The 17,549-nt window shown below is 47.1% G+C and overlaps 1 protein-coding gene across 2 annotated transcripts in view; it reads left to right on the top strand.

The window, feature by feature from the left end:
* Btbd9 (BTB domain containing 9) overlaps nt 1-17,549 on the top strand; it is a 354,330-nt gene that overhangs the window by 291,025 nt on the left and 45,756 nt on the right. For both annotated transcript variants that reach the window (XM_028767910.1, XM_028767911.1), the window contains one exon: nt 2,758-2,865. In XM_028767910.1, coding sequence (XP_028623743.1) covers nt 2,758-2,865 — 108 coding nt within the window. The remainder of the gene's footprint in view (nt 1-2,757; nt 2,866-17,549) is intronic.

Raw genomic sequence — 17,549 nt, 5'->3', positions numbered from 1 at the left:
ATCCTTCAGTCACTCCAAGAATCTCTGGGGACATTCACAGTACTTGTACTCGACATTCTGTATCTTCTCCTTATCTTGTATCCTCAAGGCAGTCTCTTATGAAACATCTGGTTAGACTCTGTCCCACAGGGACCCAGTGCTTCCATTTGGGTTTTCTGTAAGACATGTACTCACGTTTATCTGGAGTGATGGGGGTTGTAGCACTCTGGGTCTCCATTAATAATGCAGAATCCCAATGAGAGTGGGGTATGCGGGGTATGATGGAGCACGCCTTTAGTCCCCGAACTCGGGAGGCAGAGGCAGGCGGATCTCTAAGTTCAAGGCCAGCCTGGCCTACAGATTGAGTACCAGGACAGCCAGGGCTATACAGAGAAACCCTGTCTCAAAAAAAAAAATAAAACAAAATAAAACAAAGCAAAACAGACAGAAGAACAGACTTCTACTCAGAATTGTCTTTAGAGAATCCTGTTACTAGAGCTATGAAATGAAGAATTAATTTGCTTGAGATTTCTGGTGTCTGTATTAGCAAGTGACTATTACTTGATAGCAAGTAGAATTCAAGGTCTACCTCGGCTATGGAGTGGAAGCTCAAAGCCAGCTTTGGCAACTTAGACTCTACCTCAAAAGGAGAAATATGAGGGCTTAGTGGTGGAACCTTGCCTACCCCCAGTGAAAGACTGAAAAACAACCACAGCAGCATTAATTCTCCATAGTTGCCTTACACAAATACAAGTTGTGCTAGGGATTTCATTGACTGTAATAGCAAGATTAAAGAAGACATAGGATTGGCTGTTACAGAGTGATGGGTTACTGTACAAATATAGTTCAGATGCATAAACTAGGAACACGAGGCAGGAGGATTACAGACCTGGGTTTAGATTGGCATACCAGCTGCCATCCTGCATCACTCATACACTGATAGTGTATGAGTATAACTACCATGGATATAACGTGAGGAGAGCAGTTGTGCTTGCTGAGAGGGTACTCAGGTGTATAACAGAGCAGGCTGTGCAGAGCACTTGACTGTGGGCCTGAACCACATAAGCATTAAAGCAGTGCTGGCTGTCACCATCATCATTGCTGCTGCTGGCTTTGCCCAGCTGACATCTACCAAGTGCTGGCCTAGCTCTAGGTAGAGAGAAGCCGTTTAGGCCACGTGGGGGTGGTTCACACCTTAGTCCCATACTCAGGAGGCAGAGGCAGGCAGCCTGGTCTACATAGAGAATTCCTGGACAGCCAGAGCTACACAAAGAAACCCTATTTTGGGGGGGGGGGGGGAAGAAAGGAAGAAAATCCACTTATACGTGGACACTGCCTGCTGTGTGCTCACTGTTGCGGCTGACGGGAAGCACATGCATGTGACTTCCTGTTACACCGTGTGTAACAGGCAAAGATGGCTGAAATAGTGGAAATCAGTGATCTGTTTCCTCTGAAGCATGGTCAGTTGTCGAGCACAGAGCCCATATTATATGCCCAGATTCCGTTTTAACTTGGAGAGCCACACATGGAGCGTACACACATCTACTGTACGTAGCTTGATGAATATGTACAGGCTCCTGCAGCCACATAATCACCACGAGATAAACTAGCACGTCTCTGCCCTTCTAGAGGCTGCCCTCATCCTGTTTCCCGTCAATACTTTCTTTAGAAGGACCTGCTGTTCTGAAACTGGTAGGTGGGTGTATTCTGCTTTGAACGTCACGCAAATGGACTCACCTAGTCCATTAAGGTTCTCACCCGAGCAGAAAAGGGCTCAGAGCAGGACCAAGATAGTAAGTCCCCGACGATGAGCACGTTTTCCTCATACGTGCAGCTGCCCTCATACACTTGGGGGTCACGTACTGGGACATTTGCATAAAAGGGCACAGAATATTTTTGGTCAACTCCTTTAAAAATACAGAACAAAACTATTCGCATAGTATTTACTTTCATTGGGTATTGTAAGGCACGTAAGGACAATTGGGATTTTGTGGGAGGCCAGCCGGGACATTTAACAACCCTGCAGTCACTGCTCGCAAGAGGCTCACTCACCTAGCCTGCACCACAAGACCTTGTCTGTGGAGAGTGTGCATGCACACACATGCACAATTCTCTATATGTGTGTATTTGTTTACACTTACGAGTGTATTCACAAGTCAGATATATATATGTGTGTGTGTGTGAGTATATATGTATATGTGTGTATGTATATATATATACATATATACACACACATACATGACTGTGCACAGATTTTGTAATATGTAAAGTACGTATGGTGTCATGTAATTGAGGACTTGAGTAGCCACAGACTAGCCTCTTACAGATGCTAAGGGATAGCTATATCTCCACAGCAGGTAATCTTACCAGAGTTATGTGGAACCCTGGTAAGAATGAGAGGAAGCATAAAACACGGTAAGCTCATGTTAGCATCCGTTGGTAGCACTGGTCCCCTGAGCAGGTGTTTCTCAGATCTTATCCTCAGCTAGCTCCGATGCTACAGTGAAGCTGAAGAACCTGAAAAGATGACACAGGACAGACATGCTCCCTCCTAAGGCAGTCTGAACAGAGGCTCCCTGGGATTGGGTGGTTAGTGAGACAGACTGTCAAAGAGGTGACTCACAGCCTGACCCAGCCCTTCCTTCTCTTCATGATTTTATTGCGATTTTCTCTCCTTCTGCAGTCCTGGATGCAAGGCAGGGCACAGGGGGTAGGGAGGGATGACACACAGCCTCATGACAAGATGTGAAAACCACGTCGTGTCCTCTCTCTCCTCAGGTTATTACTCTGGGACTGTGATGATCGAAGCTACAGCTACTATGTTGAGGTTTCCACCAATCAGCAGCAGTGGACCATGGTGGCTGACAGAACGAAAGTGTCCTGCAAGTAAGTAACACGTTCACAGCCTACCATGAGCTCAGAGGCCCTGGAGAAGATTCCTGCAGGGAGGTGAAGTGCTTTCCCAAGAAGGAGCCTTTGTTTCAGTTTTGACTACTAAGCATTTAAATGAGCATTTACTTGATATGCACAAATAGGTTTTACCTGTGAGCTGAACTTGAAACTGACTGACATACTCACACTACTCACATGGAAGTAAGAGACTCCTTATGTGGTCCTCCCTCTGAGCTCCTAGCTCCTCACTAGCTTCTTAGGAACTTGAACTTCCTCAGAGAGTTCCACATGAGTGGTACCGTGGGGCTCTGTTTTCTCATCTCTTGCCCACCCTAATAGCAACCCTTACCTCACCGAGTACCCAAACCAAGGAAAGCTGTGGTGTGCCTTAGGCTCTGCTGCCTTTGCTCGGCACTGGTTCTCTGTGAGCTCCCCTGGCTCTGGGAACACCCAGGAAGAAGGATCCTGTGGGTTCTGACCAATCTGGAACCATGATGCCTGGAAAGAGCTTGGTGCCTGTGGGGAAAGTTTCCTCTGGGAGACAAAGCAAAGCAAAGCTGAGACTTCGTCTTTAAAAATCAGATTGAGATTCTGTTAGTTAGATTTCCATTCCTGTGACACAAAACTGAGAAACAGCTTACCCAGAAGAAGGCTTTGGGGTTCATGTTCCAGAGGTTGCTGCCCTGGATCATGACCTCTCCATGACCTCTGGGGAAGCTAGAGGAAAGGACTGCCGGAGCCCCAGTATCTGCTTCCAGCTCGTGCCTCTGATTCATGACTTCACTGGGTCTGTCTCCACCTCCATCACCAGCACAGGCTGGTGACCAGCCTTCACACAGGCCTCGGAGGGCAGTTACACCCAAGTTGTAATATCTTCCTGACTCTAAATTCACCCTTAGGAAGTGTGAAACTGTGCTTTTAGTACACTCACAGAACTGTGCAACCATCATCTCTGATGTTCCACAGCATTTGTGTCAGCCCCTCCTGAAAACAAACCCATTTCCCTTCATCTGGTCCAGCATCTAGTCATTTCTTTGTCCCTGCCTCTGCCAATGACGGGAAGCCTGTGTGAACGGAATCGTACAGTGTATGACCTTCCATCCTCAGTGTCTGCTCTGTAGCATGTGCTCCAACTCATCCTGGCTGTATCTGTCATACACGAGGATTTTCTTTTTGTCTGGTGAATGATATTCCTGTGCGGCCTCATTGTCTTCCATTGTTCATCCTGACAGGTATTTGAGTTGCTTCTCCTCTTTAGCTCTAATGAACAAGGCTGCTTTGCACGTTTCAGTGCAGGAGAGTGTGGGGAGCACACCGTTCAAGTGTTCTTGGATGGATCCCTGGGGTAAAATTGCCACATTGTATTTTTTATTAAGATTTATTCATTTTTATTTATATGAGTACACTGTAGTTATCTTCAGACACACCAGAAGATGACATTGGCTCCCATTACAGATGGTCCTGAGCCACCATGTGGTTGCTGGGAATTGAACTCAGGTCCTCTGGATGAGCAGTCAGTGCTCTGAACCGCTGAGCCATCCCTCCAGCTCCATGCATCCCATTTCTTAATGGCATTGATGACAGTGTGCTTGACCCTGTTCAGTACCTTCAGCTACTGTTAGAGCAATGTGTTGAACTTTTTGAAGGACGGCTGAGCCGCTCTATATGGCCTTGGGCAGCGTGTGAGAGACCAGTTTCCTATCCTTGCTGGCCTTGTTGTCATTATCCCTGGGCCACAGTCATCGAAGTGGGTACCACTGAGCCTTTGATTGGCATTGGCCTGTGGCTCGTGCACTAAGCATCTTTTCAAGTGCTTGTTTGGCTGTAATTTCTTTTCTAATGTCTGTTCTTTGGTTGGTTGGTTGGTTGGTTGGTTGGTTGGTTGGTCGGTCGGTCGGTCGGTCGGTCGGTTGGCTGGCTGGCAGGAGGCAGTTGCTCTCACTGAGCTATGCTCCCAGTCCATGATTTCTTAATGGCACTGACAATGTGTTTGACTCGGTGTTCAGTGCCATCAGCTCTGGAGTGGCCGTCACACAGCATGTCTTGTGACGATGTTCACACTCGGCTGTAGCATGTAAGCTCCAGTGTTAACTGGCTTCATGTAAAATGTAACAGTCCACATGGGAGCTCCTGCTAGTCAAGTGGTCCCTTCTTGTGGGTTCATGATGGTTTGGGGGTTCGTCAGCTTCTACGTCTAACAAATACAGGTCATGGAGGCAGAATGAGAAGTTATAATGAGAAGTGGTTCTAAGAAACCCTGGCTTGTATCGTGTGCCTTCCTTCCACTAACATGCCACTGGGGACAAAGCAGCCTGTCCACACAGAGTAATGGCCCCCACTTGTCAGATACAAAATGCTTTGTGGGATATTGCCCTGGTTTTATCAAAGAGAAAATGGAATTTGGAGAGAAGAGCCATCTTTCCCAAGGAGCAGGGGCCAAGTTTTAATTCAGACTCTGTGACATAGCACACGCTTTACAGATCCTGGTATTACTGAAGATCACCAAGCCACCTGTGTGGAGAACTGGGGAACAGAGTGGTTCCTTTGTTCCTAAGCTGCTGGAACCCTTTACAGACAATGGCGCGCCTCTAGGCCCTGTGAGCCACCTGCCCCAGTCCTCTCTCTAGAGCTATACTTGTTTGCCACAGCTCACCATCTTTGGCATCCTTTTTTTTTTTAAAGATTTATTTTTATTTCATCTATATGAGTGTTCTATTTGCATGTATATTTGCATGCCAGAAGTCATCAGACCCCATTACAGATGGTTGTAAGCCACCATGTGGGTGCTGGGAATTGAACTCAGGTCCTCTGAAAGAGTAGCCAGTACTCTTAACTGCTGAGCCATCTCTCCAGCCCCATCCTTGGCATTCTTGACAATCTTTTCTGTCATTTGTATGTTTCTTTACAAGGCTCCATCCAGGGAGCACTTCAAGCCTTCAACAAGAGCACACTTGATGTACACAGAAGCCTGACTAATGGTTTGTACTGAGCTCACTAGCATTCTGTGAGGAGAAACTCCTCTGTGCAGATCCTCTTAGTGCCTTTGCTTAGCTACCAACATCTTATTAGTTTCCATTCATTGATGGACTTAAATGATTGAGAAGCTCTCAACTTCGATTGTAACACACAGGTTCTCCAGAAGTGGTTTACATATTAATAAGCTGTGAACTTTGGTGTATCAGAACAAACAAGAAGGCAAGATTCTATCACTCCATTAGAATCAGTGGGAACCAACAGTTAGGATTTTACATTTATGGATGTAATCTGTGCACTGTACCTCCGCCATTTATGAAGTCACTTCAGTTCTTCAGCAGATGTTCAGTTCTTCAGCAGAGAAGGTCCTCTTAGCGTGTAGAACTGCAGCCTCCTGCTACTGAGAAGTAGCACAGGAGGGGTAGTTGGGTGCACAGGGATATGCTTGGCCTGCTCTGGTTTGCTTCCAAGGTGAGGAAGCTCTTTCCTATTGGGGATAGTCTGGTTTTGGTATCAGCAGTTTTGTTTTTTAAACTTTTTGTAGCTCTTGTCCTTCTCGTTCGTATTCTCTTACCCTGGAGCCTTTGGACCTTACAGTCAAGTTGTTATTTCTTCCTTTGTTCTCTTCTAAATGGTCGGACCCTAATCGTTTCTAACAAAGGCAAGCAGCCCACAGAACAACGTTAGACAGTACAGAGGGACCGGACAGAGAGCACAACTTGACCTTCCCGTCATCTACCCACTCCTCAGAGGCACTGCCTTTGACTGGTTTGAGGGCTTTCTGCTTTGTTCCTGTTAACTTCTGTACTGTCAACAGCACCTGATTCTATGTTCATTCACCGGCTTTAGTAATTCCCTGGGAGAAAGAGGAAGACATTTTAAACCACTCATTTCTAGGTTACATTTTTTTTTTCTTTTTAGTACTACTACAGTTTGTCTTTTTAAAACAAACTGTATACCTGACTTCTACTTTCTGGCCCATCCCTTAAGGACAGAAGCTCTTGACTTCCCACTATGTTAATTAAGAAGTGGATTCTATGTGTTTCACTCTATCTCTCCAAATGTTTCACTTTTGTCTGTGTTTTCTTTCCCTTCCTTTTGTCAGCTGACCACATTAGAATTGTAAAGGTCTGTGATATTTAGTTATAACTTGAGTTAAACTTTCTGTGTGGCCATAAAGACCCTCAAAAGGAAACCACTCAGAAGTCACTGTGATATTCTGATTATATAAACATTATCTAGAACATATCTGGTCAGTGAGGGAGCCACTACACCATGCCTCTAAGCCTGAGAAGAGCTTCGTGGCTCCCAGCAGGTGGGCGAGGCCTTCTGAGTGCTCAGAAGGAGCGGAGCCTCTGTCAGGTAGCTAGCTGCCTGTTAATCAGCTTTCTCTTGCCCACGGTTCCTTATTGCTTAGTTTTCTTGTCAGCAGGACTTCTGGAGCTTGCTGTTGGTTCACTGGTTAATTCTGGGCAGAATGCTTCCTACCTACTCTGCAGCTGTTATGTAAATGTCTTTTCTTTCCTATGTAGACTAGCATTTCCTCCATTCCCTTTTCTTATACAGTATGGTGAAGGGTTAACTAGAGCCTTTCTCTGTGAGTGAGATACTGACCCTGGAACCAGTTCTGTCGCTGGACCCATTCAACACCTCCCAGAAGTGGCCGCCAACTGTGCTGTTAAGGCAGTGCTTATATAAACTATCCCTGGCCCTTAAACAGCCTTTGGCCCGGGAGGCTGCTTAGGTGTGGTTAGAAGCTGCAGCTGGGTCCCCCTAGGAGTGATGGCTTTGTAACTGGGCATGCCCTGCTGTCCTAGGACAGAGCTTGTGGGCTGTGGGAAGTTGCTTTGTGTTTGGAGTGTGAGGTTTGCCCCTAAGGGTCTCCACCTGCATGTGCAGGACACACAGTTTTGTAAATTGCTACAAGGAAGAAACCCCCAGGGCTGTCCTCGGTAACCCCCAGGGCTGTCCTCAGTGGTCGGCTCCTTTTCCATTCTGTCTCATAGGTTACCCTGAAGCTCAGTATAGATCGCTTGGCCTTTCGAGGCAGAGCTTTTAGTTAAGATCATTGATAGACACTGTGTAGAGTAAATTTGTAGATTGTTTTCAGAAAAGGTATGCCGAAAGCAGACAATACGAGTTTTCGTGTCTGAGTCACAGTTTGACATGGATTGAGTTCCTCCAGGAGTTTCATTCCTGTGTAAAATTCAGCCTTTGGGAACCTCAGACTTCCTGCCATTTAGTGTCTAATGTTGCCAAGGAGACGTCTGCTGCTGCCCAATTCTTGTTTCTATAGAGGCTTCTAGGGATGCCTCTTCATCCTTGCAGGCCGGGCAGCTCGCAATGCTGTGGCGTCACATGTGCTGCTGGCTAGCCACCCCACACAGGTGGCTCCAGGTTGGAGATCCATCTAGTTGACAGTGTTGACAGCAGAGTGTTGTACCTGCACATTTTGTAAAATCACACTAAGTCCTTCACTTAACCAAGTCTGTCGTCCGGTCGGTGTCACCGGGTTATTGCACTGTCTGCTGCTCTTGCATCCTTTACATTTTCTATCATGACTTATTTTGGGGTCGTGCATGCCTGTGAAAGTCAGTGGAGCGCTTGCAGGAAGGAGTCCATGGGGCGAACCCCACATGTGGGGCCGGGGACCCTGCTCAGGTCTCGTACCCCCCACACACACACCCCAGCTTGCTGCCAAATGCCTGTACTTGTTGAGACACCTCACTGGCCTTGTTTACAAGGGATAGGTTGTTGCTGCATAGCCTCAGCTGGATTGAAACTTACTGTGAAGACCAGGCTGGCCTCAAATTCGTGGTAATCCTCCTTCCTACTGAGTTGCTAGTATGGTAGATGTGAACCAAGGCTGGCTTCCTTCTATATTTCTTTGAAGCCATATTCAAGGCTTCCAGATACAGTGAAAAGTAAAAATGTCTGCAGTGAGGACCATCTTTGTCTGAACACCCCCCCCCCCAGTGCTGCCTTGGGGGGTCCCCTGGGGTCAGCCATTGATAATCCAAGGCCTTGAATTATTCTTTTTCTCTGCCTAACCCACCTCTGCTTGTCACACTACTGTCCTTCTTGCTGTCGGAGTGTTTCTCAAGTGCTCATCCCAGGACTGAAGGCTAAGAGCAGAGTGCAGAATTGTGGGCGTGTCATCAGAAGAGGAGGAAGGTGGTAGATGAAAACCCCAAGGAATCACACCATCCTGTTGCAGCGATCGCCTGGTGCTGCAGTTGGGTTATGGAAAGTATTTCTAATTTTCTACATTTTGACCAATTTACACCTATTTCATAGAAAATCTTTTTAGAAAAACAACTACATTTGAGGAAACTTTTTTTCTTGCTGCAGATGTAAATGCTTTGTAGCTGTGTGTCCTTGCCTGCATTTGCAAAGCCCGGGCTGGCAGAGCAGCCTGTTTTCTTCCCTGTCAGCACTAAATGAAGGAGTTGTGTGGCATGGTGCTCTGTCCCAGCAGCTTCAGGATACTTGATGCCAAAGGCCCAAGCAGCCCTCTTCCCAGCCCCTCCTGGAGGCCGGCCAGCCTCTCTGGTCAAGCCAGGCTTGAGACTACACTATTATACAGCACTCCAATACGAAATCTCCTCTGTGACTTCCCCAGCGAGCACCTCACAGTCCCTGTGTCTTGGGAAGACCTGACTGGGGTTCCCCTGGTCTGTTCCCTGCTCTCCACATGATGACAGGCACATCTGAGGAGCCCTGTGCCTCTAACTGCTTACAAGATTCAGGAAGCACATACCTATCCTGGACTCTGTTTCTGTGACTGCTGTCTGATGACTGGGAATCTTAGAAAGAATGAGGAATTGTGTTCTTCCAAGCACTTCCCTGGTGGGGAGGTCGACAGAACATTCTTGGGAGAGCAGTTAACAGCCTCAGACCTCTTTGAAATTGCTGTGAGATTGAAAAACCGCACATTTAAACCTAGTGACTGACTTTGCCTTCGTTTTTCTGAATTATCTTTCCCATTGTTGGTGACAAAGTCTAGAAAGCGATTTCTCCACCTATTTTATTTATTTCTGAGCCAGAAGTCAACATAACAAAAGCTTTAAGCAATCACTAGGAAGTCATGGCTAGCCATGCAGTTTGGCATTGTATGTAACCAACATGTCACAAACATGCCAGAAGGCAAATGGGGCTTTGTTCTATCGAATTGTATGTGTTTGAAAGTCTTGCCTATGTATTATGTATACCGTGAATGGGCCCAGTACCCTCAAAGGTCCGAAAGGGGCATCAGATCCCCTGCATCTGGAGTGAGGGTGGTTGTGAGCCACCATGTGGGTGCTAGGAACTCAACGCAGATCCTCTGCAAGAGCAAAAAATGTTGTCTCCCTCTGAACCGTCTCGTCAGCTCTAGCGAGTGGATTTTGAAGAGGGGAACATCTTTACCATTGCTGCCACCGGTGAGCAGTTCCCAGTCAGCATCAGGGTTAGTGTCCTGGAAAGGGCTGCCACAGAGACCTCACTGAGATCCCAGGCACCTCCCCTTCTGAGTCTTGCAGGGCCAAGCTCCTCCTACTTTCTCACTTCTGCAGGGCTCAGGCTCCACCCCCTTCTCGCTCCTGCAGGGCTCAGGCCCCTCCCCTTTCTCACTCCTGCAGGGCTTGAAGAGTGTGTTTACTTGTTCCTTCTGGAAGTGTGAGCCAATTAATGAGTGCTGGTTGTGTAATTGTCACTTTGAAACAGCTGGATGAAGATTTTATTTTTCTCTCTTCATACTTAATTCTATTTTTTTCACACTTTGACAATAATGAAAAAGCCAGCCATGTTCTTTCCTTTATTTTTTAAAGGGCAAACTTGGATGTTAATTCTTGTCAAGACTTTTAGAATTTGAACAATAAAGAAACACATCCTTATAAGACGAATACCCTCCCCCAGCAGAAGTCAGATAAACTGCACAGATCCAGTTCTAAAGGGCATATTCCTGAGTACCACAGCTTGTCTGTGGAGGTGTCTGTGTGCACCCATCATTTCTGAGTGATGAAAGCGGTGAATATTTAGAGTAGGAAACATCAGCAGGGCATTCATTGGGCAGACCTGTGCTTTTAAAGAGGATGTTTTTATTTCACAGAGAGTTGTGTGTAAAACTTTCCCTGTCCAGTGGAAGACATGGGAAGCCGATTCAGGGGGCAGAGCATGTTGGAGCTGTCTGCAGGTTGTGGGTGAGGGTCCCTACCCAGAACACTCACAGCAGAAGGAACTGGGAGGACATGATCTCCTGGGTAGTACCTGAGAGCTTCAGTTCTCACTGTCCTCTCCATGCTTAACCACAGAGCTATGCTGTTCTATAAGGTAACAACTTTCTGCGTGCCCGTTATTTAGAAAGCGATGAAGCATTCCTTAGTGAAACCTCCTTAGCCAGCTGTGTGAGCCTCAAGTGTGCGTGGTCAGGCAGAGTCTTCTCTGGTCATCCTTCCACTGTCCCTCAGTCTGTGACCTGGATCCCCAGGAACAGTGTGTCTGTCATTTGAGGTTGGTTATGGGCTGGGCATCCCTTTCCTTTCTCTACAGCTGCTGTTAGGAAACGGAAGTTCTTTATGGAAGGCCAAGAGCTTTTACATCTTGTGCCAGCTGTGCCCCTTTCACTTCAGAAATGGATTTGATTTAAATCCCAACTCTGTCAGATTAATAGGTTTCAGTGGCTTCAATAGGTTTCAAAATAATAGGTTAAATTTTTTTTTACTGACCTTGGACTCTAGAGAGGGACTCAAAACGTCTCACAAGGCATTCCTGTCCCTCTCCCTGCTAGGAGAATCTGACTGCCACAGTGCCCTGACTCTGGGGTTGTAGAGCTCAGTCCCCACTCCTGGCTGTGGGCAGCAGGGCATTATACCTCAGCACTGGTTGGGTGGACTCCATCCCCTTCACTCATTGACTTTCTGCTGTAGACACTGCCAGGTATAGGACCTGCCCCTTGATCCTAGAGCAAACCGAGCACTGTATGCTAAACCAGCCATCATCACGAAGTACATTCTAGAAGCCCACAGTCAGGACGGTGTCTCTGAAACATGGAAGACAACTCATGCGCTGGCCATGGCAAAGGCACAGAAAGGGAGAGGATGTCTTCGCAGGACCTGCCTCAGTTTCCAGACTCAACCCCAGAAGTCAGGAGCCAGATGCTAAGTCCCAGGGAGGTTTTCGTAGTCATCACATATTAATGGTGGCTCAGGCCTACCCCAGAGTGTCAAGAGACCCACATTTTCTTCCTGGGTTTAAGAAAAAGTGTGTGTGTATGAGGGGTTCCCCTGTGACTTCAGCAGTCCATGTGTATGGAGTCAACTTTTGTGGAAAGGAGCTCTCATCCTTAACTCTCTGTCTCTTGGCTTCACCTCTTCCTTCGATCATTTCCATCAGCTGTCTCTCACTCAGCATGTGCTCCTGCTCTCCTCGCCATGCCCTGTAGCTCCTCCCACTGTGCCCTTTCATGGGCATCTCTCACCTTTCTGTCTTTCCCCTCATGTGCTCTCCACACTTGACATTTGATTATTCAGCAGTGTCTGTCCTTCCTCTAACACTCGCCCCTGTTGTTTCTCTCCCTGTGGCTTCTGTCCAGTTTGTTTGATGCAGTTCTAGAGTCTGTAACCCTGGTGCTGGGTTGTTGTTGTTTGTAATTCCTTTGTCACCTGTAGAGCAGCTTCAGCCATCTGCTGAAGACAATTGGACTGTACCTAAGCACATCCTTCGTCGCCACATGGCCAGCTCTTGTCCTGCTGACTACTGACACATCGTGGTCAGACACCACGTGTATAGCTTCTGTGTTGCTCTGGTCTACCCAGGCTCCCTAACCTTCCTGCTGCTGTGCTCTCCGCACAGGCAGTGTCCTGCCTGCCTTTTACTGCAGACCAGTGACCAAGCCTGTTTCTTAGCTCAGTCATTTTTATCTCCTCCAGCTCGCCCTCAAGTTCCTGCCTCCCAGTTCCTCCTAAGTCCCCACCCGGTGATCAGTTCTCCCTGACCTCATCCTTGGATACCTTTTCATACCATTTGATAAGAATTTTATGTATTCTTACATCAGCTGTGTTACAGAAGGGAACGAGGGAAATAGGTTGGAAGTGATGCTTTAAAATTCCAGCCAGTTTTCACTGTAAACTGTCGTCGTCCTCTTGAAGTGCAGGGCCCACGTGTTCCACAGAAGCCTCTGTTGTTGTGTAACCATGCACACAGCTCAGCAAACTTTGGGTCTCGGGTTTGCTGGATAATTTGTGTGGAGGCACATGCTACAGTACTAGGAGAAATCCTGTTTACACCAGGAGACATTTTAATAGTTGTATCTCCCCTTTCTCTGTAAAACGGCAAACCACCACTACCACCAGGGCACCACCATCAGAAACTGCTTTAAGAGCCTCGAAAGTCTCAGCCCAGGCATCCGTCCACTTGCAAACGTGAAGCTGAGGTGGAGGACACCATGCATGTCATATGGCGGGGCACAGATCACAACCTGGTCTCCTCTCAACACTTTGTATAGCTAATAATACCATGGGGTTGTTGTTGTCCTTTGGTTTGGTTTTTTGTTTTGGGTTGTTTCCAAGACAGGATTTCTCTGTGTAAACAAGGCTGGCCCTAAACTCAGAGATCCACCTGGCTCTGCCTTCCAAGTGCGGGGATTAAAGACCTCCCAACTAACACCATAGCTTAAAAAAAAAAAAAAAAAAAAAAGACCTCAGTACTGCAGTGAGAATATAGACAGGCCAGACCAGAGGATGTGTTAGGATGTTCTTCTGGAAATATCCGTTTGTAGTCTGACCCCCGCCCCGCCCTGGTCCACATCACCCCTAGGAAAGCCAGTCAGTGACTTCACAACCACTGGTTCTGTGAACTCAGATTTTACAACATAGGGAGGCATGAGTCAGAAACAGACTCACTTCCAGAGTTGCAACAAAGACCGCAGAGCACAGAGAAACCCACCTAGATTTCTGTATGATTCCGTATCTACAGTCACTGTAACTTCTTCCACAGAATGTTAATTTGTACAGCCTATTAGCCGTATCATAATTCATAGTTTGAAATTGGTTTTTTAAAGTACAGGCCCTACGCCAGTACTCAAGCCTGGATCGCCCAGGGGTTCATTATCCAGGCTGTGCAGCGTATTAGCCTCTGTTTTCCTTCCTTTTCCTTCCTGCTACCTACTTTTAAAACATCATTACACTGTTCATTAGGCCATTTATTAAACTATGTCCTTCCACTGAGAGGGACTTGCATGTGTGTTTTTCCTTTTGTTTTAAGCCAAGGCCCATAAAGTGTGTTTCCCCCACAGTTGACATTTTCTTTTCACGATCCCTTGAAATGGAGTGTAAGTGAATTCCAGCACAGTGTTGTAAATTATGCACTGAGTATCAGTAATAAGCATTTCTTACAAAGTTTTAGAGTGTGGTTTCAGGGCGGCGATCATCTGGCGTTGCACACATTTGCCAGCTGCTGTGGGGGAAGGGAGGGGAAGCTTTTTCTTCACAGACTTTGGTTTTTCCTCTTATTTCCAAAGTCATACAACAATTCAGAGCCCACGTTACAATCACAACAAAAGGGTGACTGTGCCCTTAGTGACATAGCTTGGCATAATGGGCCTGCCTGGTTTTCCTTCTCCCTCCCGTAACAGTCATTGTACATTGAATTTGTCCCGGAGAACCCATGGTTTGGCCTTGCTACAGAAGCCATCTTAACAGCCGTTGCTTGGCCACCTCTGGTGCCCAGAGCCTCAGAGTGCATTTCTGCTTCAGGACAGGGTCTCAGGCAGGCAGGGAGCAGCGTTGCACAGCTGCACCAGGCCAGAATAGCTAGTTGTGTCTTCCAGGGAGCTGCTGCATCTTGTAATCCTATGGCCTCTCCTCTGGGTTACTCTGAGTGTTCGAAGGGAGGACCCCGGAAGCCTGTTTATTTGTATCATAGTTCTAACTGAAGATCTAGTTCTGTGCCAACCTACTGTCAAAGTCACAGATTTAAACAAAAGGACCCAAGTTCATGCACCCACAGCAGCACCATTAGTCCCTGTGACCAAAGCCTCTGCCTGTTACTGGTAGCTGCTACTGAACTGTCTGGAGCCCCATGGCACAAAGATGATTCTGTTGCCCAATGGCCAGGGAGCCCCAGAACATCAGCAGTACTCAGGGTTTCGCTAAAACAAAGCAGCTACAATTACAAAGGCATTTGTGGACTTGTAATCTGATTTCAAATTTATAACTTCACATCACAGTGGAATGATCTTCCACCATTAATATTAATTAACTATAAATGTCTGAGGAGATGGGAAAGGAATGGAAGACAGCCCCCTCTTAAGCCTTTCACATTTGGGATGAGAACTGCTGATGCTTTCCGGCTCTGTTTTCTCCTGGTGCCACTTTCTAATTAACATCATAATTCAACCGATACTGAATCATTTAACCGGGCAGGACCCCCAGTCTGTGAGGCCTGGGCCCAGGTTAGCTCAAACATCTGACCCGATTCGCCAACTTGGCAGACATGTTCTAACCCACTGCTTTAGGCCAGGCAGTGAGCTCGCACGCTACCCTGTGGGCTCACAGCTTAAGCCCACTCCAGGGGTTCAGGGCCCTGCCAGAGTAAGATGCAGGTGCAGTCAGGGGCATCTGTAAAAGCCACAGATTCTCCAGTTGAGTCTTGAGGGGCTAAGCGGCATGCTTAGCCAAGAATGGTGCTCCCCAGACAGCGGGGCTTGGCCTTGGTAGATAAACACAAGCCACAGTGTTTCCGTGTTTCCTGCAGCCTGCTAGAGGGACGTTCAAGTATGCTTTCAAACATCCATTGTCCCAGCAATGGCAGGATTGCAGCCTGCACTCTGCTGTTTGGCTTTTTGTTTGGTTTTGTATTGAAACTGTTGTTCAGCCATGGGGAGGCTCAGCCCTGGGCAGTGCGGACTACACTCCTGTCCACTGTTCTTCTGCCCACTCTGATGATAAGTACGATAGTCCATTTGTAATGAGTACTTGTACTCTATAGAAACTGTAATTCTGTATCAGGTAAGCAGTCATTTTCCACTTTGCTTGAAAACAGAGGCTTTCTGCTTGGCTTTATAGACAAAATGCAGGGGTTTTTTCCTTCACACCAACATAGTTTCAGAGACATGTTTTTTCCACAAAACAGATAAATTAGCTTTTCAAGCTTGTCCAAAATGTATAATGGTTACTCTTGTCCTCAAGTGTCAAAGGCAAATAAACAGTCCTAAGATAGCCACATGCAAGTAAATGATGCTGTGCGCTCTTGAGCTGCCTTCCACTGTGTCCTGGCTTTTTCTCAAGGGATTAGTGCATCTTGAAGCTAGCTCAATAGCTTGGATCATAAAACTGCCAAGTTTCAAGTTACGGTTTTAAATTTCCTACGAGAGATTGCATCTTAAGTATAAAGGGGACTTACCCCATGACTCGGTGTCCTTACTGACAAAGGGGGTGGGACTCTTCATGCTGTGTGTATAGGGCACTTACCCCATGACTCGGTGCCCTTACTGACATGAAGAGGTCTCTTCATGCTGGTTGCTTTTCTCACCCAAGTCACAGGCTTTCAAGATTTGATGGGGTGCTTCTTGCACCAATTTTTAATTTTCTTAGTCACCAGAAAATACATTTAAAATATAAATAGGCAGAAGCTTTACACTGTAACCTTCCTCACGTCTGTGTCAGCATCTTTGCTTTCCCTTGATGATCCAGAACCATGACTGCACATCCTTCTCTAACAGGGTGAGCCCGCCCGCTCGTCACGCTGTCCACCCCTCCTTGTTTCATTCAGTCACGCACTTCCTCCTCTAGGTCTCTTGATAGTTCTACCCTGAACAAGCCCAGCAGGTGTTGATTTTGTGATGTCACAGAGGCCTCCTGGATCCCTGTGAAGGGAGCCCTGGTGCTTCTGTGTCACCAGGCACTGTTGTCTGACAGAACCCTCCTGAAGATGACTGTCCTGACTCTTACCTTTCTTTGTGACTTGCTAAAACCAAAGATGATGCAGAAGTAGTAAGGTGACATCTCATTTAAAAGGTGACCTTCTGGCAAGGAAGATCGTATTTGTTCAATAGAAAGGCAGATTGATAAGCTCTGTGTGCTGGAGGAGTTACGGAGGAAAGGAAGACAGACCACTCCCTGGTGTGCTGCATTCCTGTTGCTGTGATAATGCACAGAAACAATCTACAGAAGAAAGGCTTTGTTTTGCTTTATGGTCCCAGAGGAATAAAATCCTTCATGGCCAGGACAGCATGGCATGGCAGCAGAACAGAAAGCTGGCTGCCAACCTTTCACCTGTATACAGGGATCTGAGAGACAGTGGGAAGCAGGGTGAGGCTATAAACCCTGAGAAGGCCTGGCCTGGGGCCGTGCTTCTAGCAAGGCTGCACCTTCTAAAGGGTCCATGGCCTCCCCAAACAGCCGTAGCAACTGAGGACCAAGTATTCAAGTGTGTGAGCCTCTGGCGACCACCACACTCATAGACAGCTTACACATTACATTCACATTCTCCGAGGACTCCTGTCCACTGCTCCCTTCTCAAGGAAAAGCAAACTGGAGTCGAAGTGCTTGCTTCAAGTGTCCAGGAAGTTACAAGGAAGAGAAAGGAGGGCGGTAAGGCGAGGGTTGGGACCAAGAGAGACCAAGAGGGGACATACATTCTCTCATACATGGAATCTAGATTTGAACATAGATAACATGAAGGCATAAGGGAGGCTGGAGGAGGGAGAGGACTTCCATCATTGGGAG

This window comes from Grammomys surdaster, unplaced genomic scaffold (assembly GCF_004785775.1).
Source record: "Grammomys surdaster isolate TR1022 unplaced genomic scaffold, NIH_TR_1.0 183, whole genome shotgun sequence".
Taxonomy (NCBI): Eukaryota; Metazoa; Chordata; class Mammalia; order Rodentia; family Muridae; genus Grammomys; species Grammomys surdaster.
The sequence above is the reverse complement of the archived record's forward strand: the minus strand, read 5'-3'. Positions and strand labels throughout refer to the sequence as shown.